This window comes from Prionailurus viverrinus, chromosome D3 (assembly GCF_022837055.1).
Source record: "Prionailurus viverrinus isolate Anna chromosome D3, UM_Priviv_1.0, whole genome shotgun sequence".
NCBI classification, from domain to species: Eukaryota; Metazoa; Chordata; class Mammalia; order Carnivora; family Felidae; genus Prionailurus; species Prionailurus viverrinus.
Window position 1 is genome coordinate 4,992,239 of NC_062572.1, and position 27,945 is coordinate 5,020,183.

The 27,945-nt window shown below is 51.3% G+C and overlaps 1 protein-coding gene across 1 annotated transcript in view; it reads right to left on the minus strand.

Moving 5' to 3' along the window:
* The window catches only part of LOC125149325 (transmembrane protein 132B), a 238,468-nt gene that overhangs the window by 69,372 nt on the left and 141,151 nt on the right, over window positions 1-27,945 (minus strand). Inside the window, exon 5 of the mRNA XM_047828202.1 lies at window positions 25,224-25,410. Within this exon, the coding sequence (XP_047684158.1) occupies window positions 25,224-25,410 (187 nt within the window). The remainder of the gene's footprint in view (window positions 1-25,223; window positions 25,411-27,945) is intronic.

Below are 27,945 nucleotides of genomic sequence, written 5' to 3' on the forward strand. Positions count from 1 at the left end.
TCTGTGTCTCCCTCTCTCTCTGCTTCTTCCCCGCTCATGCTCTGTCTCTCTCTCTCTCTGTCTCTCTCAAAAATGAATAAACATTACAAAAAAAAAAAAGAAAGAGAAAGAAAACAGTGCCTCCTTCTTCCCCCAGAAAGTTATCATAATGTACCCATACATCATAATGGGTTAGAATAAGGCACTTCATTGCCATCTGCTATATGACTGTCCTACTAAGTCCCTGAACCCACATGTCTAAGGTGTGAATGATACTGCCTTGGGCATGCCCGTGTGCAGTGCACAACCTGTACAGCCTTACGCAGAAGTCTTGAGTGCGGTCAGGCACGTTTGAGTTGGGTGGCTACTTGGTAGGAGCCGAGCCTGGATCTTCCCCTGCAGCTGGCCTAGAATATCATGTGCCCGTCACTCCCTATATAGTAACCAGAGTGGCTTCATCAACAAATACATTTCAGAATCTAAAACTAAAGAAAGGGATTTCAAATTTTATTTTTTTTGTTAAAAAAAATTTTTTTTAATGTTGATTTTTGAGAGAGTGAGGACAGAGTGCAAGCAGGGGTGGGGCAGAGAGAGAGAAAAGACACAGAATCCGAAGCAGGCTCCAGGCTCCGAGCTGTCAGCACAGAGCCTGACGTGGGGCTTGAGCCCACGGACCGCGAGATCATGACCTGAGCCAAAGTCGGACGCCCAACTGACTGAGCCACCCTCAAATAAAACTCTAAAATTAAATTAAGAAAATAATACAACGAAAACAATGAAACTAGTGATCTAGAAGTTTATGCACATTGTGAAGTTAAGCCATGGTCCAAAAACCAGACACAAGGAATCTTACAGAGAAAGGAAACGGTGGCATTTTAAGAAAAGGGAGGGGGCTCCGTGTGGGAGAGTGAGGAGGGGGCCGGGGGGGGGGGGTGTGAGTTTTGATCCTCCTTCAACGTGACTGGTTACCTCACACGAGAATGTCTAGAATTGTCTAGAATATGGCTCTCAAACACGGTGTAAGACCAAGAAGTTAACGGCACAACAAAGCACCGTGTGGCCTCCTCTGTCCTCCCCAAACCTCAGAGCAGAGGCCCGCCCTCTCTGGCTCCGCCGAGAAGAAATCCAGCCACCACCCAGGGGAGAGCAGGGACCTCCAGGCCGCCCCCCGACCATCGCCTGCGTGAACCCCGGGAAAGAACACAAGCCGTATCCTTCTCCCTTCATGTGGGAAGCTGAAACTCTCCCACATTTTCATCGGGAGCTGGCGCAAGGCATCGAATACGATCACATGACCTAATAATGTAATCATAATTTTCTCCTCGTCTTCATCTGCGAAGGAAATTACCCAGATTGTGTTATCGGAGAGTGACTTAAAGGGGCTGGAGTGTTCCCGTATAATGCACAGTGATGGGAGCTATTACAGAGAGGAGTTCAAGAGAAATTGAGAGATGATTTCTTCTTTGCATGTCGGAGGCTGGGGCAAGAGACAAAAAAAGAAAGCCTTTGTCCTCTTGGGGCAATTCCTGCTGTCAGCCCAGGGCGTAAGGCATGGCACGCATTTCTGCTTGCCCTTTTGTGATCCCGCCACGGCTGTGAAAAGGACATGCCAGGATGCCCTCTGGCCCCGAGCACCCCAGCCGCCCGCCCGGGATGAAGGCCCCTGGCCCAGCCGCCCCGGCTGCCCGGCCACTGCATGAGTGGGCACAAATGACAGTCATTTCGAGCCACTGAATTCTAGGATGCTTTTATTATGCACCAGGAGCAAACCAATCCAACGATAAAATGAAAAAAGCAAAAGTAAAAATATGATCATCATCTTGTTAAAATCAAGATAGATGCGGAGCAAGGAAACTGGAAATAGAAGTGTCAAAATGTGTCTCCAGGCAGTGGAAGGAAAGATTCGTTTTATTTTCTTCTTTATAAACGTCTGTGTTTAACAAATTTTCTACAATGGGAAAAAAAAATATTTGAAAAATGGAATTGTTTGCCTGACTCCATTTCCTCATCACTTGTACGGAAGAAACAGAAGAGGTTTCATTTTATGCTGGAAAGGCAGACGAGTGAGAAGGAAATATCATCAGGGCTTGCTTTCTGCCCCCACCCGACCTCCAGTCTACCTGCCAGACCTTTCTCCGAGCCACAAAGCAATAAAATGAGGCCAAGGTACTTAAAAGGGTTGTTGTGAGAAATGTGCATTACAAATGTGTACCAAAAGGCCATTTAATGCTAAGTTAAATCAGAGCAGCTCAGCATCACGGTGTGAGGCCTAAGAATCCACATTAAAAACAAAGGGGTGGGAGGAAGCCTGGGTGGCTCAGTCGGTTGAGCATCCGACTTCAGCTCAGGTCATGATCTCACAGTTCGTGGGTTCGGGCCCCGCGTTGGCCTCTGTGCTGACAGCTCAGAGCCTGAAGCCTGCTTCGGAGTCTGTGTCTCCCTCTCTCTCTGCCCATTCCCCACTTGTGCTCTGTCTCTCTCTGTCTCTCAAAAATAAATAAGTGTAAAAAAAATTAAAAAAAAAAAAAGAATCCGCATTTTAAACCAGACCCCTCAAGATGCTAAGGCTAGAGTCAGAACCTCCAGTCAATCTAAATTCTCAAGAGTTCCAAAACGATGGTGTTATTACTTTTAGGTACGTGTTGCTTTCTAACAAGCTGATAGAAAATTATTCTTTCATTCACTGAGAAGAGGAGTGCCCTGCCCTGTCCCTCCGGCGGACCCCACTGGAAAACCCCCACATCACGGCGGCTGACAAAGGACAGGTGTTTGCAGGGTCCAACTCCAAGACGACAAAGCAGGGAGAGAAGGGCGGAGGTGTGATCAACTGACAACGGGCACGGGGCTTGTTAAAAGCTCTCAAAGGTTGGAGAGCATCTGTACCTAGAATTTCCCTTCAGACCCCACAACACTATTTATGGTGTTCTTTTGCTCTCCCTGTTCTGGGCGTTCTCCATCCGGGCTCAATGATCCACTAACCCGTCTGAAAAGGTTTGCTGGGTGGTTGCAACAGTTGATTTTCACAGAGTCTGAATGTTTGGGCGGGGGGGGGGGGATGAAAACAGAGGAGCCCAGGAACGTGTTTCACATCACACAGCAAAATAGGAATGAACTAGAAAATAAAATTTGTCTCCCAGGCCGGTGCTGAAGCTTTTCCATCATATCTGTTTCCTCTGCGCATGAGAGACTCTAAAAAGCATTGTGCTGTGTCCCCACGGAGCAGAGAACGTTGAAATTCGTTGTCAAGGAAGGGACTGCCAGCTGGTTCCCGCCTTCACACCTCCATCCAGCAGAAGGAAGACAGTGTGCCCTGCCTCCGCTGTGCAGAAGTCAATCTCCCCCTGGTTCCACAGCAGTGTCTGAAAGGGAGATGCTTCCTGAGCCCTCAGAGGGTGCGTGGGTCCCCCAGAGCCGGGAGGCAGACTCACCCGGGAATCTCAGCCTTCTAGAATCCGGGAGATCGACCTGATAAACGCCTGGTAGCTGTTCCAGCTCACTGCTTGCCATCCCCACGAGCATAATTTCGCCCCAGGATGATCAACAATGCTCACAAGTGCTGATAGTGACATTTGCAAAGGAGCCAATCATTTATTCTTAGAAACTTCCTCAGGGCTAACCATTTCCTGTAGCCTGTAGGCAACTGTAAAGAGGGTGTCTGATGGCAATAACAGTTGTAGCTGATTGTCAATACTTTCTTCCAAATTCGTAGCGAAGGTGATTGGGGGGAGAGGGGGGCGCCTGGGTGGCTCAGTGGGTTGGGCGTCCGACTTCGGCTCAGGTCATGATCTCGCGGTTCGTGGGTTCAAGCCCCACGTCGGGCTCTGTGCTGACAGCTCGGAGCCTGGAGCCCGATTTGGATTCTGTGTGTGTCTCTCTCTCTCTGCCCCTCCCCTGCTTGCTCTCTCTTTCTCAAAAAATGAATAAACATTAAAAAAAAAACTGACTTGAAGTCGATCAGAACCCCCAAACTATTTTCTCTCAGGGCAGCACAAGGAACCAGCTGGGGGCTCCCCATTGCCCACACAGCAGCCAGACTTCCGGATTGTTTCTAAAACATGAATCAGATCAGATCCCCTGCTGAAGCTCTCCCGTGACTTCCTGCCGTTCACAGAAAATCCAAACGCGTCCTCTGACCTCGTCTTGTGCCACGCTCCACGTCACGCTTGGGGTGACCCACTGTTAGCGGGTCAGGAAATCAACTTAGTGGACCCCAAGAAGCATTGTTTTATTGCAGCGTAACTGACAAATACAAATGGTGTTATTTAAGGTGTACACGTGATGTGTTTAGATATGTTCACAATGTGACATGATGAACACAATCGCACAGATTCACCGTTGTGTGGGGGGCGGGGAGGGAATAACACTTAAGATCTACCTTGTCAGCACACTTCAAGCGTACAATACAGTCAACGGTCATTGTTAACTATGGTCATCGTGCCATACGTTAGATCTCCAGAACTAAATCTCACATTACAGTAGTGAAGATACGGAAACAACCTGAATATCCATCTCTGGATGGATGGATAATGAAATGTGATATATATGTATATATAATCACGTATATGTGTGATATTATATATACATATATATATCACATACGTAAACATTTATAAATTATACATATTAAACACACACACACACACACACACACTTATATATATACCCACATATACCTACACCCACACCCACACCCACACCCATATATATATATATATATATATATATATATATATACATACCCACAAACACAAAGGGATATTCAGCCTTCAAAAAGAAGGAAGTTCCGCCGTTTGCAACCACACAGGAGAACCCTGAGGGCATGATGCTAAATGAAATAAGCCAGACACAGAACAACGGATACTGTGTGATCTCACTTCTGTGTGGAAACTAAAATACTGGAACTCACAGAGTCACAGAACAGAGTGGTGGTCTACAAGTGTTTTTGAAATTAACAAAATGGCGAGTGGTCATCCCTTCATAGCTATTAGGAGGAATCGTCAACAGCCAAATATTTCCAGACGGGTGCCCTTATCTGACACCTAACAAGATGGCATTTCCTGGAGCCCCAGGGGTTGGACAGAGCCCTGTCACTGTCACGAGGATAGGGTTGTGACAGCAACTGGCATGTGACACCGTCGAACCAGAGCAATTAATTGCCAGGACAAGACTCTCCAATTATTTCTCTTGCTGCTACAGTAACTGGCCGGGGCCAAGAGACTGGCCAAGTCCCCAAAATGAGTTCCCAGAATAAGGATCATGCCAAGCCACTAGACCAGAGGTCAGGAAGCTTTTTCTGGAAAGGCTTTGCAGGATGCATATGTTTTCTGTCACATACGCTTCTTCATTTTTCTTTCACTCTTAGAACATAACACATTCTTAGCTTCTGCGCTCTGCAGAAACAAGCCACCGGCTAGGTCTGATCTGTGTGCTACAGTTTGCCAAACCCTGGCCCAAACAATCTATGAGCTGCCTGGCACAAGCAAAAAATAAATCTGTGTTATTTTAAGCCCCTGAGAGATGAGACATGATTTTTTTTAACATTTATTTATTTTTGAAAGGCAGAGAGAGACAGGGCATGAACGAGGGGGGGGGCGGGCAGAGAGAGAGGGAGACACAGAATCGGAAACAGGCTCCGGGCTCTGAGGCGTCAGCACAGAGCCCGACGCGGGGCTCGAACTCACGGACCACGAGATCATGACGTGAAAGGAAGCCGGCCGCTTAACCGACTGAGCCACCCAGGTGCCCCGAGACATGATTTCTAAAGCAGCATAACCTCACCTATCCTAACACGATAAAATAAAATAGAACAGAAGAGACAAACGTCACAGCACATCACGCATAGTAAGGGCAAATATCATTTTTATTAAACTTTCAGTTTTATATATAGATGTGCATGATGCCTGGGTTTTGATGTAAAACGGTCCCAATGTTTATGGAATGGGTCGTAAATCCCCTCCCTGAGGGCCATGGCTGAACAGTTCCTGTAAGCCAGTCCTCCCTTGCTCTCGACCACAGCACCTCATCATGTTGTTCACAGCACTCAACGTGAGTTTTGCTTACCTCTTTGCTTCTTTGCATTTGCTTGGTCTGTTCCCCGCTTCCCGCCACCCCCCCCCCCCCAAGACTGTCTGTTCCTGAGGCCAGAAGCCGTGTCCACGACTTGCATCACTGAAAACCCTGCACCTGCCTGGGGTGTAACAGACTTTCCATTAATATCTGAATGCATAAATGAACAGGTACTTCCTTCACACACACATAGGGTCTCTGGGTAGGGAAGGGATATAGAGACCCAAGGAGGGCACACTTCCAAATGGAAAGTTCCTTTCTAAGAAGCCCTGACATGTGCAGGAAGCCCAGGGAGACAGAGAGAGAGGGGGCTGGATGGCTGTCAGAGAGGCGGCTGGGGGACAGTGGTCACACAGGCTCCCCCCAAATCCAGACATCCCCGGTGTGTAAGGGGACGATGTCTGCCAACTCCCCAGGATTGCACGCGGCCGTCCATGCTTGTCTCCGAGAGGCTGAAAAGCACAAAATGCTAAGAGCACAGGGGCACCGTTTTATTTATGCCCAGATGCTGATTCCACACAATACCTACATTTCTAGAGCACCCTGTTGAAATTCCAAAGCATTTGCTTACGTTTTAAAATCTCTTTGTGTCATCTTAGAAGACCTGTTAAACCAGTATCCTTGGGGCGCCTGGGTGGCGCAGTCGGTTAAGCGTCCGACTTCAGCCAGGTCACGATCTCGCGGTCCGTGAGTTCGAGCCCCGCGTCAGGCTCTGGGCTGATGGCTCAGAGCCTGGAGCCTGTTTCCGATTCTGTGTCTCCCTCTCTCTCTGCCCCTCCCCCGTTCATGCTCTGTCTCTCTCTGTCCCAAAAATGAATAAACATTGAAAAAAAATTTAAAAAAAAAAAAAAAAAAAAAAAAAAAAAAAAAAACCAGTATCCTTGTCTCTTTTTTGCAGGCAAGAACACTGAGACCAGGTTCCCTGGTTTGCGCAGTGTCCCGCAGCTGTGGGGTCACCTAGCTGCGCAAGGAGCCCCTGTTTCTGACCCCATCGCAGGGCTTTTCACCAGCTGCGGCGAAAAGTCTCGAATTCCCCCTTGGCTCATGGCTTCTGGGTTGAGCTTCCCTCCCACCTTCTCCTGGTTTATCAATTCCCTACCTGGTTAATGGGCCTATGTGATCATTTCATTCATTTGGAAAGGTGGGTTTATCAATGAGGCATTCTATTGGTTCTAGGTGGGGTTTTTTTGGGTGTGTTTTCTTTTGTGTTTTTAAAACAGCTTTATTTAACTATAACTGATATACAAAAAACCCGTCCCTATTTACCGTATACAAGTTGGTGGGTCTGAACATACACAGGCACCCATAAAACCGTCATCACAACCAAGGTAATGAACATATCCTTCATTTCGAGAAGTTTCCTCCCACAGTTTCTCCGTGTTTGGTCATAAGATCTCTTAATTTGAGATCTCCCCTCTTAACAAGTTCTTCCGTGTACGACACCATGATGTTAACTGCGGGCACGATGTTGTGCAGCACATCTCTAGAGCTATCTCCACTTGTGCAACTGAAACTTCATGTCTGCGGAACAGCACCTCGCCACTCTCCCCTCCGCCACCCTGGCAACCACCACCCTCCTCTCTGCCTCGATGAGCGTGACCCTGCCGGGCTCCGCGTACACACGGAATCACGCGGTATTTGGCCTTCCGTATCTGGCTTATTTCACGGAGCATCATGCCCTCCAGGTTCACCCACAGTGGTGCCCACGGCAGGGTTTTCTTTCTTTCTCAAGGTGGGAGACTATTCCACTGTATAGACACGCGCATTTTCGACGCCCACTCACCCATGGGGCGACGTTGAGGTTGTTTCCAACCTTGACTCCCGTGAACAATGCTAAGCTGAACAGGGAGTGCCGATATCTCTTCGAGATTCTGTTTGATGTTTTTGTTATTCGGACTTCTCCTCTCTGGGTTCCGTCACTTAATGCCTTATCCCCTGATGCCAGGGTCTTCCTTTCAGATAAAAAGATGATTATTTAACAGGCTGAAACCCAACCACGTGGCAAGGCATCACTACTGCAGCTATCTCTACAGGGAAGGCCAGGAGGGAAAGGGGGGAAGGGGGAGAGGTGGCACACCTCCCCCCCGAGGCCACGGCACCCCTTCCCTGGGGCTGCTCCAAAGGCCCGGCTCCTGGTCTCAGAAGAGAACCAGCAGCTTCTCCAGCTGGGTCTCAATAAATAAATGAAGGTAAGGGTAGCTCCACCCAAGGGTGTCAGTGGTTTCACTTGGTCTTTGACTGTGGGACGGAATACTTCCTCCTCCATGAAAGAACCTTCCCCCAAAAGCAGGAGAATTCTCCCCCTTGGATGGAAGGTCCCTGCTGCCTTCACCGATGCCAAGAACTGAGTCTCCCTCACCCGTCCCGGCTCCCACCGTGGAGTCCAGCACACGGGCCCTCCATCGGGTGTGTGGAAGGAAGGACTGGCCACCCGTCCCCCAAATCTGAATGGCACTCCCCAGTTCACCAAGCATTTCAGGACTTCTGGTCCAACACAGCAGCTGACCACTTGGTTTATCTCATTTCTCCCCCCAGGACTTCATTAAACTGAGACTAAAGGAATAAAAAGTGGAAAGCCCTCAACAAAAAGGGGACTTCAGTGATCAAAGATCAGACCCATCCTTTCTGGAACCGTGGTGACTGATGAAGTAAGGGAGGGTACTTAAAGGAGGATGTGAAGAATGGATTAGCATTGGAGTGAGGCGTCAGCTTCTGCAAATGTGACAAATTTAAGCACAAAAATATATGTAAAACTAATAAATATCCAAGCAGAGGAAAGTGGGAAGGAGTCCAAGGGCACCGTTCATGCATCCGTCAAAGAAGGGAGTCAGTTAATACCAGCACTGTCTTCAGTGACAGAAAATCCTTTATCTGTGCTAATAAGGTCACCACCAGCTACACGTGGCTTTCTGGCACTTGAAATGCGGCTAGTGCAACTGAGGAACTGAATCTTAATGGTATTTAACGTCAGTTAATTTTACTTTAAATAACCACATGTGACCAATGGCCGCCATATTGGACAGCTCAGACGCTGTCCTGTGTCTGAGAGGTATGTGTGCACCCACGTTCACAGCAGCGTTATTCACAACCACTAAGATAAGGAAACAACCTAAACGGTCAATGGATGAGCCGACAAATAAAATGTGGTATATAGGAATAGATATACGAACACTAGTCATCTTTTAAAAAGAAGGAAACCCGGCCATTCGGAACAACATGGATGAATCTGGAGGACATTATGCGACGTGAAATAAGCCAGACCCAGAAAGACAAACACTGATCTCATTTTTGCGTGGAATCTAAAAGAGCTGAATGCATAGAAACACACAGTGATGTTTGCCAGGGGGTGGGGGCTGCAGGAAACGGGGAGATGTTGGTCAAGGGCACAAAGTCTCAGTTATGAATAAGATGGGTGAATGCTGGGGATCTAGTGGGCAGGACGCACTTCAGTTAGCGATACTGTGTTGTATACTTGAAAGTTGCTAAGAGGGTAGATCTTAAGTGGTCTCGCCACACGCACGCACACGTACACAGAAAATGGTGGCTACGTGAGGTCACTGGTACTAACTAGCTTGATTGTGGTAATCGTTCCACGATGTATGTGTACAGCAGAACATCACCCTGTATACCATCAATGCACACAATTTTTATTTGCCTCTTATGCCCCAATAATCTGACAACATAAATAAATAAAATAAATAAATAAATACAAACATATAAATAAATGAAACAGTATAATAATAGACATAAGGTGGAGCTCCAGTCAGTGACTCGTTTCGCCTGGAACTTTCCGCCGGACCACAGCGAGGTGTTTCAACGATCAGCGTATCTTGTAGTGATTGGTTTTTGAAGCTCAGACATTTCACATTGGATTCACTGCCTTCTGTTAAATCTAAGCAAAACGGGAAACTTAGCACTTGAGAAAGTAGCGGTGCACAGAGCATGCCGTCATTGTTAGAAAGCACGAGGTCGTCTGCCGTCCACTCGTCCGGCCATCTCTGTGCAGGGTCGTGGACTTAGATGTGGAGTGACGCGTCTAGAGTATCAGCGAAGGCCCTGCCGGGGCTGCCGGGATTCTGAGGTTTCCTGGAGCCCTTTGGAATGTTTACAGCGAGCATGCGTCCTTTTCCGTGACAACCATGGAGCCCCGGGCCTCCATCCAGCGGCGGGGCGGGGGGTGGGGCTGGCGGAGGGAGGCGACACCTTTCTGGGCTGACAGGTGCCCGAGGCAGGTGCCCCACGGCAGGTGCTGCCGCTGAGCGTGGGATGGGGCTGCGGGGGGCGCCTTCCTGGCTCACACTTGGCCCCCGGGGGGCGGGGAGGGGGCAAGGGCTTGAGGGGGCAGGTAGGTAGGTAGGTGGGAAGAAGACTGCGCAGGGGCAGGTGTGCAGGGACCTTCCAGGGGGAGGGGAGCGCGGGGCAGGTGTGGCCACAAGCTGGTCTGCGCGCGCCATCTAGTGGGCGCCCCGGGGACGGTCCGTTTGGGCAGGAGCCGCTGGAGCCAATCAGAATCGCCGTCTTGCCGGTTGTGAAATTAAGGCCCTTTGGGGAGAGGTGTGCAGGGCTCCGCGCTAAGCTATGCAAAAAAAAAAAAAAAAAAAAAAAAAAAAAAAAAAAAAAAAGGAGGGGGGAGTGCATTGCCACGTTTCCTGCGCGTTTCCGTCTGGGGTCCGCGGGGAGGGCAGGGGCCTAAGGATTCTTTACAGCCGCCTCTAATCCAACTGGTCAGTGACCCTGGCCCCCTGGTTACAGAGTACTCTCAAAGTCACCACTACTCTTAAGGGTCCCCCCTTTAAGGGCACTGGTATGCTGAAGAGAAGCGGCGGTTAACGTTCACTGCGCCCGTGTCATGGGACAAACCCCGGGCATATATCGTTGCCGCCCACAGCCTGGATGAGGCTATCCTAAGGGGAATTATATTGTCCTTTTGCAGATGGGATGACGGAGGTTCACGAAGGCGGGCTGTGTTGAAGATCACAAAGCTTAAGGAAGGGGTGAGGCAGGTCTGAACTGAGACCGCCTGACTTTCCGTAGGTGCACACGTCTCCCCGTCTCCCTGGCTGCGGACGTGACGCTGTCCCTTCGCTGACCAGCACGCAGGTGGGCGGAGTCCTCGCGGGTGAGGCCTCCGGTGTGTCATTTCCAAGCAGGGAACCCCAGTCCTGGTGGAGGCACCTGCAAGGCCCGCGCTCCCAGGGACTTGCATATCCGTCCCTCAAACAGCCCAGTTCACACGTGGACAGTAAAGGAGACTTTTCTTTCCAGAAAGAAAATTATGTTCTCCGAATACAGCCTCCTGATGATTTTACCACCTTTAAGGGGTGTGTGTAAAACAGAAGCAAATAAAACCCTTCACATAGTTGCTCTCAATTTTGTCATTCGGGGCTCATCACCCAACAAAACAGAACAATTCCTGAGAAGTCGTTGATGGATGTTCCGCTCAGAGGAGAGGTTTTCGTGAGATAGGTTATAAATATTAATGGTACTGACAGAGCCTTAAAAACGTGTCCTGTGGCAACCAAAGAGCCCAGAACTCGTTATTCCTCTGATGGACAGTCACCAGTTTTTCCCTGGACTTGCTTACTGGGTCCTTCCTGTTCACCTTCAGAAATTATCCAACAGCAAAGGTTTGCCAAAAAGACGTAGGTCAACCGAACTAAACATCTTAATGGGTTTTTTCCTTTCTCCTTTCCCACTTAGCTGACTCCGGTTCACTCTCCAAGAGCAATCCTTTTGATATTGTTATTATTTTTTTATTTCTCTATTTTGAGAGAGAGACAGAGAGCGTGAGTGGAGGAGGGACAGAGAGACGCAGAATCCGAAGCAGGTTCCAGGCTCCGAGCAGTCAGCACAGAGCCCAACGCGGGGCGCGAACCCAACGCGGGGCTCACATGAACTGTGAGATCATGACCTGAGCCGGAGTCAGACGCTCAACCGACTGAGCCACCTGGGCGCCCCCTATATTGTTATTTGTTTTTAATGCAAGTTAGGAAATGACGTAACATCTCAATCCAATGACGGGGCCACTGGGGCGACAGGCTTACTGAATGCGCTCCCTGGCATCACGCCCTGGAAACACGCGAACCGCGGACAGGTGACCTGTGTCTGGCACATTAGAAGTGTTCATACAGCGGCACTTACAAAGCGCGCGGCTTTAATCTCATCCGACAAAGATGGTTATTTCTGGTCATTTGGAAAGTGTACCCACTGGACACACATTCTCCTTGACAATTTAAAATTGCTCCTTTCAGTGGTGACTGTGTCGGATCAATCAAGTGAAACCGTGTGTATATAACCAAGGTAACAGCTATTTGCAGAACATCTTGGTCTTTCTTGTACATACAAGAACCTAAAAGAACGGCAGTAGGTTTATTCCAGATAGCGACGGCCAAACGTGCTGTCACCAATGGGTAAGGATGCTAACAAATTTGTTTGGGGGGAAGGAGAGGCCCAGGGGGCCTCCTGGATGGACTTGTGAGGTCAGGAGTCGACAGAAAGGCTTTTCGGTCTCATCCTTGTTCTGGTAAAGGGAGTCCAGTCAACAGGACTCACTCAATACACTGGGTCAATGACCGAAGATCTCCCAGCCCTGTAAGCCACCATCCGGACGTCCGCTCTGGCTAGAGGTGTAGACGGGGTGGGACTGGTCTGCACCCAACGGCATCCAGATACAGGTACGTTGGCAAATCCGGGGTATGTATGTAGCTACTCACTCTTCCTGCACCTGCGATGGGTTAGTGTCCCCGGGCGATTCACGCCCACTGGAATCTCAGAAGGTGACCTTGTTTGGAAGGAGGGTCTTTGCAGATGTAATGAGTTAACACGAAGTCGTACTGGATGAGGGTGGGCCCTGAATCCAACGACTGGGGTCCTCATAAGGAGAGGACACAGACAGGCACACACAGCCAGCCCTGTGGTGCAGAGGCAGGGAGTGGGAGTGATGTGGCCACAAGCTAAGGAATGCTTGGAGCCACCGAAAGCGGGAACAGGTAAGGAAGGATCCAGAAGCCTGGAGCCTTCAGAGGGAGCGTGGCCCTGCTGGCATCTTACTTTTGGAGGTCCGGCCTCCAGAACTGAGAAAGTAGTTACCATCTGGTTGGCGGTGATTCGTTATGGCCCCAGAGAAAGAAGCACCCAAGACAGACTACTGACTGATCGCCGCCCTCACTCCTGCCTCAACACGGCAGTGTTCGGGCATGCGACCATTTGGCACATGATATAAACCCACTTCCCACCCCCAAACCAGATGGAGTTTTGTAGGATGCACCACAGTAACGAAAAGAAAAGGGGGGGGGGGAGAAATGGAAACCACGTAAGTACTCATCAGTAGGGAAATGAACTATGGAATAGCCCACCACAGAATACTACAGAGCAGTTTTTAAAAAATGGATGAGGCGACTCCATTCGCATGGGCATGCAAAAGCCTCCAAGACATATTGTTGGCTGTGAAGAATGTGATACGGAGCACAACACCCTTTGTTTTAAAACACAGCCATGCATGAAACAACACCGCGTATCTTCTGCAGCCGCATACACGGGTCTGAACGCAGCCCCAGTTCCAGATGAGAAACAGAACATGATAAGCCTTAGTGAACTTGGGGGAGGGGGGTCGGGATGGGGTGGTCACACTTACGCCTGACCCGGAATGTTTCGGGAGGATGCAGTCAAGCACTATTACATCTTATGTTTTAAGTTTGAAACCAAAGACAAAGGACAAGAAAAAGACTCACTCACAAGCCTTCACAACCTTCTGAACTGCCCTCCCACTTAAGACCTCCCAAAGCCATGACAGACCCCCGAAGGGCCATGGATGCCTGCTGGACCTTCCTGGGGGCCAACGCGACCGTGCTTAGAGCCGGCTCGGGGCTGGGGGCTCTGACGACGCGGGTCGCCCCTCCGAAGCCCAGCCATCTACAGTGCAGATAGGCAAGGGACAGATATCGACAGCCAGGGAGGGAGAGAGATTCCCTCCTTCCACGACAGGACACAAGGGCTTCACGAGATTTAAGTCCCCCCACCCGTTGTTTCTGGGGTGCCATCAGACACGATCAGCCCAAGAAGATAAAGAGGCTTCAACGTGGCGAGCGGAGTAGGCCGCAGCCACTGGCCCATGCACGCTTACAGCAAGGGAGGGGCCCGGTAGCCCGAGCCAACAGATCAGACAAGAGCAGTTCCATGGCTTGGCCTGGGGAGGGAGGTGGCCTGTGCCCTCCCTCCCGTGGGAACAAGAGCCAGCGTCCCCGAGCATGAAGGAGGAGAAGGGCAAAGGAAAACGGGGTTCTCAGAAACGGAGTCCCCCGGCCCCCCAGCTCCAAGCTAGACTGGGAGCACGACTGTGGTCCCTCTCTGCTCTGAAGGCCTCCACGGTGATGACGCCTCTGTAGACATCACACCTGTGCCTCGTCCCATCCAACGACGTCGAAACAGCCCCGTGCCAGAAATCCCCCGTGTTCCCTACACCGTGCACCACTGTTCTAAACTCTTGTTGTTGACGGGCGGTCTCATGCCAGGCTCTATCCCGGACAGTTGCCACACGTGACTTCACCACAGTTCTGGGCAGATTGCGCCCATGGGGGGACTGAGTCAGGGCAGGTGAGTCACTCGCCCAGCGTCATGTGGCTGCTAAGAGTCAGAGCCGGGATTTGAACACAGCTCTGAGTCTGCTTACCGTGCGTGTTCCTCGGGGATCTGAGTTAGCCATCCACTCAAATCGTTTCGAAACTGCTGCTGGTCTGGGTTACCGCTGAAAAAAAGAAGTGTCCCCAGCTCCACATCTGTTGTGACTAGCACTGATACTCTCCTGGTCCAAATCCAAGCTAGGCACGGATCCTGGACAGAGGCAAAGGCTGGGACCTCTGTGCCCAGGGCCCCACCTTTCCAGGCTTCCTTGCGGCCCCAGAGGAACAGGCAGGGAGCAGACAGTGGGTGCTCCCTACTCTGGAGACCACGGATCCTCATTCCAGCCTGGGGAACCCCTCTCTCTCTGCCCCCCTCTTCCTACATTCAAAGGCATCCCACCCTCCCCCACTCTACTCCCAATGTTTGGAGGGACTGAAATGGGGGTCTATTTACAGAAGACCAAAAAAAAAAAAAAACCCAAAAACAAAAAAAGCCACCATCATCTTCTCAGAGAGAATTTCCCTGCATCTGAGCCGACATCTGAATGAATGCGTGACAGGTCAAGGGCTGAAGGAAAAGGATTCCAGTTGGAGGAGGAGCCCAGGCAAAGGTCCTGGGGTAGAGAAGGCTTTGGAGTGAACGAGGTGAGGTCTGAGGGGGGGCTGCGCTTTGGATACCCCAGTGAGGAGGGAGAATCACACTGCACGAGTTCTGAGCAGCCGCCGGAGGGCTCTGGACAGGAGTTTGCAGGGTCTAAAGTGTGTAAGCAGAGAGCTCTGTGTGTACATGGACAGTAGGTTGCATGGCATCGAGGTGGAGGCAGAAGATGAGGCAGCCACCCAAGAGGGGGCTGGGGGGGGACCTGGGGTGGGGAGCAGGGGGGTGGGGCTGCAGCGCGGACGCTGAGCGGGGGCACATCCCTGCACTCAGCACACTGTACTGAGCCGGTCTGTGCGTACCCCCGCCTCACCCCCCAGGTCTCCCGGAGGGCAGAGACCAGCACTTGAGTGTTCCTGGGTGTGTGTGTGCATACATGCATGTGTGTGCACGTGTGTGCACACATGTGTCTACATGTAGGTGTGCACGTGTATATGTGCACACACGCGTCTACATCCACGTGTGCATGTGTATGTGTGCACATGTCTACATGTATGTGTGTGCGTGTATATGTGCACACGTCTACATCTGTGTGTGCGTGTATGTGTGCACACATGTGTCTACAAGGGTTTGAGCGCATGTGTGTGCACGTGTCTACATGTGCATGCACACGTGTTTATACGCACATGTGTCTACATGCATGTACATGTGCATGTGTGTGCACACGTGTTTATATGCACATGTGTCTACATGCATGTACATGTGCACAGGCGTGTCTACATCTGTGTGTGTATGCACACATGTGCCTACATGTGTGTGTGCACGTGTGTATGTGCGCTCATTGCCTACATGTGTATGTGCACGCTCGTCTACATGTATGTTTATGCACATGTATGTGCACACGTGTCTACATCTGTGTGTGTGCACACATGTGCCTACATGTGTGTGTGCGCACGTGTATGAATGTGTGTGTTTCTTTCCCCATCCAATGTCATGGACCCCTGAATCCTAACAACAGGCACCTGCTGCAGACCCCAGGTTACGAGCCCTGGATTCTCCTCTGTGTGCAACGGGGCGTCACTGGATGCTTTTAAAAGTGGGATGAGTGAGAAAGGGCAACACGGTCTGGTTTGTGTTGCAAAAACCGGCAGTGAAATAACACCAAGTTAGACCGTGGAGTGCGCCCTCTGTCAAAGCTGACCAGGTGCCATCTGCCATCCGATGGTGGGCTGCATGCTGGGCAACAGAGCTGACGAACAACCACGCTGGCCTCTGGGCTCCAGGACCTCACAGCCTCGCGGGGTGGGTGGAGATATGAATAGATAACCCCAAATGTGACCCTGCTTGGACCCCAGAACCTGGGAATATGGAGCATAAAGGGGTTTCAGACGTGATCCAGTGAAGGATCCTGAGATGGGGAGGTTGTCCTGGGTTACCCCGATGGCTCAGTGTCACCGCAGCGTTCTTGGAAGTGAAAGAGGGACGTGGGAGGGTCAGAGTCCAAGGAGATGTGGTGATAGAAACGGACCTCAGAGTGACGTGGGGCCCTAAGGCAAGGAATGTGGTGGCCTCTAGAAACTGGAAACGGGCAAAGATCGGATTTTCCCCATGTGCCTCCAGAAGGAACACAGTCCTGCTGACGCTTTGATTTTTGTCCCGTAGACCGAGTACAGACTTTCCAACTTCGGGAATTGTAAGATGAATTTGTGTTGTTTAAAGGCCCTAAGTTTGTGGTAATTTGCCATAGGAGCTACAGGAGAGGAGCACAGATGCCAAGAACAGGGCCTGGGCGCCAGGAGGCCCGTGCAATGTTAGCTGTGCCAGAAAGGCCCACAGGAGTGGCCCTGCCTTCCTCCCCAGCTCTTCCCCCACCCCCTTCTCCGAGGTCCTGAAACACGCCAAGCCTAATTCTGCTGCACGATGCCCACTGCTCCCTCTCGGGGCAAACACCAGGCCCTTGGAAAGATGTTTTCCTGATCTTCCTGATGCCTCTGACTCTGCCCAGCCTCTCTGTTCCGCTACCATCAGAAGTTTCTCACCACCTGAAATGACAGAACTCAGCACCCTGCTGTCCCAGAAGGTGAGCACCACGAGAGCTGGGGCTCTGTTTGTCACCACTGGCTAGAACACACAAGAAGGAAAGAAGTATTTGTGCCCCGGTCTTGTAAAGTCTCAGGCCAATACAGCTGAAAAGGAATCTGATGATCTGTTGCTTTTTTTTCCCATGCGGAATAATGTACCCAGTTGCCTAGAAACTCACCAATCGTGTTCACTGTTTTATGCCAACCTTGTTGAAAGATAATGTGTTTTTATCTGCCTGCGCAGAGCTCATTTTTTAGTTTTAAGAACTGTGGTTGAAGAGTGGACTCCAGCCCTGCACGCCAAGCTACCCCTGGAAATAAATCTCTGAGCTCAAAGCTCAGTAATTGGACGGAATGCCGGAGAGAAGTGAAGGGGAGGGAAGAAAAGATGGAGCGGAGGAAGACAGACAGAAAACTTGTGCTTTCATAAAGCAAAGAAATAGGCACTGAGTTAGCATTTCCCAGGCATGGAGGGGACAGCAAAAAGACTGTTTTTAAGTTGTAGATTTTAAAGATGATGCAGAAAACATCATTATTACCCTGGGTTATGACACTCCTCTTTTTAGACTGCCCTTTTTAAGATGGGATTTTTGAAAGTTTTGACCATCTGTGCTGCTCTGCTAGAAATGGAAATATCAAGTCACAAATGGTTTCCAACTCCAAAATTTCCATCAATTCCATGCTCCACCTTTCCGGGTACCAAAACATAATGAATACAGAACACAGTGTACCCTAAATAAATGTCTGTTGTATAGCGATTGACCAGATGGATGGATGGATGGAAGGAAGGACAGATGGACAGAAGGACGAATGGAGGGATGGATGGGCAGATGGACAAATAGATGGGCAAAAGGATGGATGGACAGATGGACGGATGGACGGATGGATGGATGGATGGATGGAAAGATGGGTGGATGGATGGGCAGAGGGATGGCTGGCTGGCTGGCTGGATGGATGGATGGATAGGTGGCTGGGTGGGTGGGTAGATGGATGGATGGATGGATGGATGGATGGATGGATGGATGGGCGGATGGATGGATGGATGGATGGATGGATGGATGGATGGACAGACGGATGGACAGATGGATATATGGATGGATGGAAAGGGGGATGGATGGGTACATCACCACTGCCACTGTTCTTTTGCAAGCCCTCCTGCCTGGATCACTGCACTGGGGCCTGCCCTGGCTTCTATGCCTGGGGTCTCTCAGTTCTATCAGGCATCCCCCAAAGCTGAAAATTTACCTCCATGAAGTAGTGATTGGCTCATCACCCAAAAGGTGCCCACAGTGTCCAATGCTACCCAGGGTCACGCAACTGTAGTAGCAAAGTTCTAAATCATAAGCTTGGGGTTGCCTTGCAGGGTAACAGTCCCCCTCAGAAGGGGCTGTGAGACTGGGCTCAGTCACTGCTGACTGCCCACCCAGCAGTCTTCCCTCCTCTCCTCCCTGTCACAGCTGAGTCCCAGGTCTTCATCTCCCCATCTCTGCACCATGGCCATTTCTGACTCATGAAATCAAACTCTTGCTTTCCTCCAGGAGGAGAACCCACCACCTGCCCTGAGACCGAACCTCTGTTTGGCCTTCCCGCAAAGTTTGACAGATAGGACTGCATGTGGCCAGAGCGTATAATGGCCACGATGAAAATACGGATGACTAAATATTACAGAGTGCTTACAACGTGCCAGGCCAACATGCTAACACCGTCCCTGCAGGATTTCACTGAATCCTCACAAAACTCTATAAGGCAGGAAATACCATTTCACAGATGAGGAAACAGTTTCACAGACGTGATGTACCCACAATAACAAACCTAACAGTTCAAATTTCAGTCTAGAAAGGTTCACCCAATAGCCTGTACTCTTGACCAAAATGTTCCACTGCCAACTCCCTGAAAGGTGGAAATGATTGACGTTTTCCCAGGATGTACATCAGCCCAGTAAAGCAACAGGGTAACAAAGCTGGAAAGGTAGAGAGAGTCACTAACTCTACACAAGAGTTGAAGGTGCTTGAGTCCTCCTGGGTTGCCTTCCAACTGCATACGTGACCTTTCCATTTGCCTGGATGTCGTAAGCGTGTTCGTATTTGTTGGATCTCAGTCCGCGTAAGACCGCTGTGCGATACACAGGACTGGGATTCTAACTTGGAAATTCACAGGTGAGAAATGAAAGCAAAGACAAGTTAACTGACCCCAGGAGGCCACAGGGAGAAGGAGAAGCCAGGTGGGCTCTGCCCTCAGGTCTCTTCCAGCCCCAGGGGTTGGAGGAAGCCAACAGCCCCAGCCCCTGGGGGGTCCATATCCTCCAGAAGGAAAGGCTTTGTGTGTAAACGAAGATCGAAGATCGCCAGGCCTGTGGTGGCTCTCCTGTGGGATCCTCTGAAAGAGCAGAGTGCTTTCCTGATGGTAGAAAAGCAGTGTCCCCAGGAGCGGGGAGCTGTCAGAGGTGGCGGGTTGGCTGGGGTTGACGCTGAGGTCCAGAAAGCTGCTCGGAAAGCAGCCTGGGGAGGCAACAGAAGAACGGATCATGAGAAGAAGGATGGAGAGCTCGGGGTACACAGCCTGAGGAGGACCAGAAAGGGCAGACTGGGGTCCCGTACCAGGGAGAGTGAGAGGAAAATAACACCCCCCAAGGATGCCCACGTCATAACCCCCAGAACAGATGGGTATGTTACTTTGCACGGCAAGAGGGAAAGTGAAGGCTCTCGAGATGAGATTTTCCTGACTCATATCCAGGAGAACCCGATGTCATCACAAGGGTCCTTATAAGGGACAGAGGGAGGCAAGAGGCTCAGAAAGGAGACATAATGACAGAAGCAGAGGTCTGAGTGGTACAGAGCCAGGAGCCAAGGGATGCGGGCGGCCTCGGGGAGCTGGAAAGGGCAGCGAATGGATCTGCCTCCCTCCCAGCCTCGAGAAGGACGCAGTCTTGCTGACACGTTGATTGTAGCCCAGGGAGACCCATGTCAGACTCTGGCCTGCAGCCTATAAGACAGTGACCTTGTGTTGCTTTAAGCCATTAAGTCTGGAATGATTTGTTACAGCGGCAAAAGGGAATTAACACTGAAAGGGCGGGCCTACGCCAGCCGACTCCATCTTGTTCTGTGTCCTTCACCTTGACCACACCCCCTCCCCTTGACTCCATCTTGTTCTGTGTCCTTCACCTTGACCACACCTCCTCCCCTTGACTCCATCTTGTTCTGTGTCCTTCACCTTGACCACACCTCCTCCCCTTGAGTAAACCCTCCCTCACCTGCCGGACCCCTCCCCAGGACCCCTCCCCAGCCAATCGGCTGAGGCCACAGCCATTACCTCACCAACTGCCCCCAGGCCCCAATAAAACCTTTGTCCTTTTGAAACTCGTGCTTTTTCCCTGGTATCTCACCGCTGCGTCGGTGCAGGTAGGGGATTGAGCTCGAGCTAGCTCGAATAAAGGCTCTTTGCTTTTGCATCGGACTCGGCTCCCTGGTGGTTTTTGGGGATCGCGAATTCTGGGCATAACAAACACGGCAAATGGGAGCTCCAGCCAGTGGACTTGGGTTCCGATGGTAAATATAACCATTCGTTCCTTTGTTGAGCAAATGCCGTACATGGGGCACCATGCACCGTGCTGAGAAAACGCCTGGTGGTCGGAGCAAACACGGTCCCTCCCATCAAGCAGCTCGTGACCAGTATCTGCTTAGCAATCTACTGCTGCCCAGCTCCAATGTGCCCCTCATCACCTGCTCTGTGAAAATGGATCTGAGTCCTTAACATTTTTCCTTCGCCGGAAGGCAAGGTGTGGAGCTTTGCCCGTAAGGGTGCCGGAGAGACGCTGCAGAGGGAAAGGGTTTGCTTTCTGACTGTGGCGCTCTCTCTGCGGGCCGCTGCCGTGCCCACGCCGTGACTTCTCCGGCACAGGTGGCTGCCTTCGTGGGCAGCTCCCGCGGCAGCCGGCAGCCTGCAGCTCTACCCAGCATCCACCTTGAATGCCTCGACAGCAAGTGCCTCTGAGGAGACGCGTCCCTGTAAAGTGCGGTCCTCAAAATTCCAGCGAGTTGCACCAGTCGGCCACCTCAGCAACTTCTCCACATTCAGCGAGCCGTGACTGTACCCCCTCCCCGATAAGGTCTGGATCTCAGGGTGGGGGGAACCTCTTCCTTGGGCACGCCCTCTCAGCCCTCGGGCGGGGGGTACTCCCGATGTCTTCCATCCAGACATTCTTGAGCGTTCTCTTCACTTCTCACTAAGCAACCCCTCGTTTTCCAGTCCTTGTCAGAATTAATAACTCTTTAAATCAAACTTTCCCTGTTCAAATTCTTTCTCCTGATCGGAGCCAGGCCAAGACAGATGTGCACAAACATATAAATAAGCATGAACTGCGGACAGTGGTGCAACCTACAGGAGACAAGTCAGCAAGAATATAAGGATGGAACTAAGTTGGTCTGAGCGGCCGGGAGAGGCCTCTCCAAGGTGACCTTTAAGGTGAAAAGAGACGAGAAACCAGCCCAGTGGAGCATTCCGGCCAGGCCTGGGACTCGGCATGGCTGGGTTCTGAGCGCACAGGCTTCTGGTGAACAGGACACACTTGGATGTCAGAGTCACATCGTGCGATAAAACCAGACCCGGCGTCCGTTCCCTGGACGGGCTCTGGTTCCTTAGGTGACCCAGCCCCGGTGCCCTGCCTCCAGCCTGGGGTGGGGGGGGCCCTCGCTCCCGCCAGTCTTCCAGACTCTCTTCTGTTCTGTGGCTTCCCATCTGTCCTAATTCCCGCGTACCCGAGGGCTTGCGCTGAAATGACTCTGTCTGAACTAGGAAAGTGGCTTCTGCTTCTGGGTACAACCCCATACAATAACAAGGCCATTTTGTTCATGCCTGTGGACAAGTCTCATAGCACCTTTACATCATATGCAGCAGAAGTTGTCCAGAGTTAGCTGCCACTGAGAAGGAAGAAAAGAGGTGGAGAGGAGGAGGGGGTTTGGGGGAGGAAGGGAGGGGGAGGGAAGGAGAAAGGAAGAGGAGGGGGGAGGGGAAGGAAGAAAGGAGGGGGGAGGAGGAGAAGGGAGGAGGGACTGGAGGAGTGGGGGGAGGAGAGGTGGGAGAGAGAAGGGGAGGAGAAAGGGGAGGGGCGGGGGAGGAGAAGAGGGGAAAGGAGGGGGAGGGGCAGGGGAAAGGAGAAGGAAGGGGTGGGGAAAGGAGGAGGATGGGGGAGGAGGGAGGAGGAGGGGGAGGTAGGGGGAGGGGGGAGGGGGGAGGGGAGAGAAGAGGGAGGGGAGGGGCCTGGCAGGAAGGGAGAAAGGGAAGGAGCACACAGAAGGTACTTCCCTGCTAAGCAAGTAGGCAGAACCGCCCCCACGCCCCCCCCACCCCGAAGGCCACCCCTTGGCAGTTGTGGGTTTGGAGAGCAGCTCAAACAACCGATTTCAAAAAGATGAACTACCAACCTCGGTCCCACCGTCCCACCGCAAACTTTCCTAAATACCTCTGGTCCACTGGGGTCATTTTGAAGCCGCTCCTCACAGTGATTTAAGAGATTGTGATAGACAACACCACTCAAGGATCCAACGCTTTCCTGACAAAAGGAATTAAAGCCCAAAAGCAAGAAACCTTCGCTAAGTAAAGATTGACCAGATGGGGAGCAACATGCAGCATCTCATAGTCAGAGACATGCCTCCACCCCGCCCCCCACCACCCCACCCCCGGTGCTGAGCCCAGGCACCTGTCAGGAAGACACAGGGTCAAGGAGGCTGGCCCCTGCAGAGACTGTCAAAGCCCACCTGCTTTTCCTGATCCGCCAGGTTCTTCCTTCCTGTGTGGGTTTCACCATCTCCTTCTCTTCCCCTCCCCCTGACTCTGTCCTGTCCCCGTGAGGGACACCCCACTCAGCCAAGAGCCATCAGTGAGGTCTTCAGGCATCATGAGAGAGGATGTCACCACAGCCAAAGAGCATTTGAGCGTCTGCAGCAAAGGCGCATCAGGAAAGGTTATCCCAAGAGACGAGACTAATATCTCCCGAAGCCCAGAACGACAGAATAATTGTCCCCGCTGCCAGGCACTCTGCTCAGAAGGGTACTTCCGGCAAGATGCTAAACTCAAGTTCTGGCCAAGGATGCGTCGTTGCAAGTTGCGCCAACACAGCCCTACAGCAGTCGTAAACGACGCATCACCATCCATCACTTGGCTGTGTTCTGACACAACTTTGTCCACAGACACAGGCAGCAGACCGGATTTGGTCTGCGGGCTGCACTCGGCCAACCAGGAGTCTATCTCCCTGCCTGGTTCCAGCCTCCTTTCCGGCTCCTCTCCGAACCGGCACCTGCCCATCAGAGGAGAGCGTGACGCCCTCCCTTGAAATTCCGTCCTCAGAAGCAATGGGAGGCTGCAGGATCCCCAGTGAATCAACTGCACACATTAAGCATAGAGCAAAATTATAAGGACTCGGCGTAAAGATGTAACCCAACCTCAGCCTGATCTAGGTTGATCTGGAGAATCAGAACGGCCTCCTTCTGCCTTAAAATCTGCATCCATCGATCTCTGCCCCTTTGCAGGGCCATTTCCCGCTGGTTGTGGCTCTGCCCCAAAACCACCATGCAGATCGTTGCTGATGGGGGTAAACTCCATCAGGCTAACTTTCAAGAATTAGATGAGCCCAGTAGCCTGGATTAAAGCATGGGGTTCTTTCACCAGCATTCGTTTCCAGCATATATGAACTGTCTCAGGCATTGTTCTAGGTGCTGGGGTCGCAGACGTGGACACGACTGACCAGAACCCTACCTCCACGGATCTCACTTTGCAGGGAGGACACGGGTAGTGAGCCCTGCACCTCCAACACCGATGACATCTATGAAGAAGGTGAAACAGCGTGGTGACGTGGGCAGACAGTGATACAAAGGGGGACAGAGAGCCAGTTCTGGCCAACGTGGCTGGGGAAGGGTGCATCTCTGAACAGTCAAGTTGAAGAGAAGGAGCCAGGCTTGGGGAGACTTTGGGAAAGTGTTTCGGGCACAGACGAGAGTAAGAACACAGATACAGAATTGCAGAATTAATTGGAGGATGTAGGGTTTCGTTTACAAGGATCTTAACCCTGGTATCCAACTTGAGTATGAATGACAGAAGCACCCACAGATTGTGCTAGAATATCTGGGTGTTGACCCCCACACTTTGCTCCCAGACAGGAAGGTCAAAGCAATGCAGAATATTTCATGTTCCACTGAACATTTCCGGTGTGGAAAAGGGTATTAGGAATGCAGCGTTCCCCAGGGATTGATCATCCCTGTGGCCCACCGGCGCTGTCCTTTTTACGTTCTGGAACCTCATGCGTGACCCTGTGCTCTGGTGTGGTCCCCGAGTCTGGTCGCGAAGGGAGCTTCAACCAAAGTCAGAGGAAAAATCTGGTCACTCCAGGCCAGGCACAGAAACACAACAGGTTCTGTGGACTTCAGGACCTTACACAGGCTCAGTTGGTCAGATCCTAACAAGGCTCCTTCAGTCCAGCAGCACTTTTCAGTTGTCCAGCCCCCACGCTCCCTGGGAACTTCCTGGCGAAGTCGAGTGACCCGGGCCACTCGCTCACATGCAAAGCACTGTCCCCACGCAGACCCCTGATACAGCACTTCGTCCTGATGTGGGCACAGACTGAGACGATAAAGGACAAGGGCTCCCCGGGAAACGTTTCCCAATATCCACAAGGAACAGAGATTTACAGTAGACCCCAAATAGTTTCCAGGAAGGCATTATGGGAAGTAGGTAAATAAAATGTAATCTAAGTGCATTTCCTTTGCTTCAACAACTTCATCAAGAGCATAAAAAAATAACAGATTATAAAACGCTTCATGTTTCTTTGAGTATTAAATCACTCAAAGAAAACTTCCTGGTGACCCCCCTTCCGAAGCTCAAATTTCTCACCATCGCAAGAGGGACAATGCCCACGAAGGATGTCTGGCTGACAAAGATCTCGGAGACGGCCAGCTCGCTCATGGAGTCCTCCACTGGGTATTCCACCTGCCAGGTGATGGGCTGGGCCCCAGCCAGGCCGCTGCTGTTGTCGACCCCAAAGTCCACTTGCAAGATCTCATAGAAGGAACCATTTATCCTGGAAAACAAATACATGCGAAAGTGCCATTTAAAACCTGACACTCAGCAGAACATCAAGAATGTAATAAATTGCCACCCTCCTCCTTGCCAATCGAAAGGGTGACTGCCAACTTCAACAGAGCACACGGCGGTGCCAACGGAGCCTCCAAGCACCGCACACAGCAAGGGGCCCCGAGCCTCCTGTCTGGTGTCGCCCCCACCCAACGCATGCCCATGCCACCATCCAGCACCGCGCACGGCAAGGCGCCCTGAGCCTCCTGTCTGGTGTCACCATTGTTCCAGTCCTGCGGCCAGTCCGGGATTCTGGCTACTTCTACTTTTACTTAGCTGTGTCTATGGACCAGCGGTTCAAACTCTGAGCTTTAGGATTTGGGCAGAATGGGCTGGTGGGAGAATCACGAGACCAAGCGTGGGAAGGACTCCCTAGCTTCCTGGTTCGCTACATAACTATGAGCAACATATAAGATAGTACAGTAGATTGTTCATTTCGTGAGCCCGAAATGGGATGAGATGTAAAGAATCCACCCGCCTTAATTCATGGAGCGACAGCACTGCATGTGTTTTTGGAAGCGGGGAAGAAGGTGGATGGGGCATTTATAGGTGAAAAAGACCAATGCCATTCTCAATAATATTTTTGTACACAGGGAGCGTCTTATCATTGACAGGGACGTTGTAAATTATAGGCTGACTATCGTACCAACATAAGTCACCGAACAGAGTTAAAACAGAAGCCAGCCAGCACAGGACTTGTGAGTGATTCCTGCTGTAGCCTCTTCCCACCCTGGTGTTGGCTTTATCCCCAGCCAAGGAATATGACGGCAGAGTAACTGATTCACAGTTGCCCAAGACCTGAGTCACACGAACCAACTTATTCCTTTCCTGCCAGTGGGCCTGCCTGGACCCAAGTGGGCCTGGAAGCCTCTGCCCTGCCTTTTAGGGTCTGGACAGGGTCTTCAGTTTGAACCCCCAACGCGCAACCTGTGAGGAAAGACTTTGGAAATGAACCTGGGCAGGCTGCTTGGCCCCCAGAAGTCTGCTACCATGGACAGCTCCCCTTCCCGGGCCAACTCCAGAAGAGGGTCAAAACCACAGGGGGCTGGCGAGAGGGAGGCATCCAGGCACCCAAGACCTCATTCAGACACAGCAATAGTATTGACAGAACTGACCTGCCCCGTACAGAATTCCACACAAATCAGAACCACACCAGACTCCACACAGAATTGGTCGCATCTAACCTTTTCCCACGCAGCCAAGGGCTTAAGAAACTCTGATGTTGCTCTGTCTCATCCAGTGACCACTAGCCAGAAGCAGCTACTTAAACCGAAATATAACTTTATTAAAGTAACACAGCCGGGTGTTCCCAGCTGAGCTGAGGCTGGGTGTGGGACTTGTGAGCTGTGAGTCCTCAAGTATCTATTTGTCGTGTTGTTCTGCATGGGGAGGACAGTGTTTGCTGCATAGAGATCCCAGGCCTGTGAGAAGGTGGACAGTGGGCATGCATGGGGACCACCCCCCCCAGGGGACCCTGATTTACTGGGCATCTTTAGTGAGAAGGCACAGAAGGGGGAGATTAAGGGCTGACCCTGAGATGCTGAAGGGATTTCAGGGTCTCAGGAACTTAGGGACCCACTCCACGACCCTCGTTCCCCACCCACCACACTCCGGCCTGAAAAATCTCCTCTCTGGTCACAGGATTTCCTCACTTCTCCATCTGCTGGGTGTCCTCCTATAAGAGACGCTCGGTCCTTTCAGACCAGATCTTCGATCCCTCTGGACCGTGTGCCGTGCTTGTAACCACGACTAGAGGGCAGCTTCCAATACCTCCTGGTTTCTCAGCATTCAGTGGATTCCAGCAAAGTGAACGGCAAGAAAGTGGTAACTTTCTGCTATTGGCAGCTTAATCCTGCTAAATCTGCACTCTGGTCTCGGGGTACAGAAGCAGCCGGTCTTTGGGCAAAGAGGGCAGCCCCATTCCCCGTGGGTCCTTCCTTCTCCTCTCTGACTGTCCAGCCCATGAGCTGGACCAGCTATGGGACTCTGCCCAAGTCCAGCTAGAAACGGATCAACAACCACTCAGAGTCACTTTTATGCACAAGTTTTTATTTTAGGTCATTTCCCTCCAACCGGAAAGGCGGTCTTTTACTTTTAGGCAGCTGTCGTGCATGCTAATAAGGCCATTTCCATGGAAATGGGTTTATAATTATTAACTACCTGCTCCTGATCTACTCTTGATAAGCCTTTCAAACTTAGAACAGTGTTTCATGATCCTCTCGACTTAATAATTACCAACTGCCTTTGAGGAACCTGGATCAGTACTTCAGCCATGAGACATTCATTAGACATTTTTCCCCAGGGTGGAGAAGTGAGCGCGTACGTGTGTGTGTGCGTACGTGTGTGCACACATGTGCATGTGTGTGTTGGCAGAGGTCAGGCAGGAAACGGGGCTCGGCGGCTTCTCCCCTCGAGTGAGAGCACACAGCATCCTCCCGAAAGGACTTGGTTCCCAAAGTCCTGTAGAAACTGCTTCAATAAA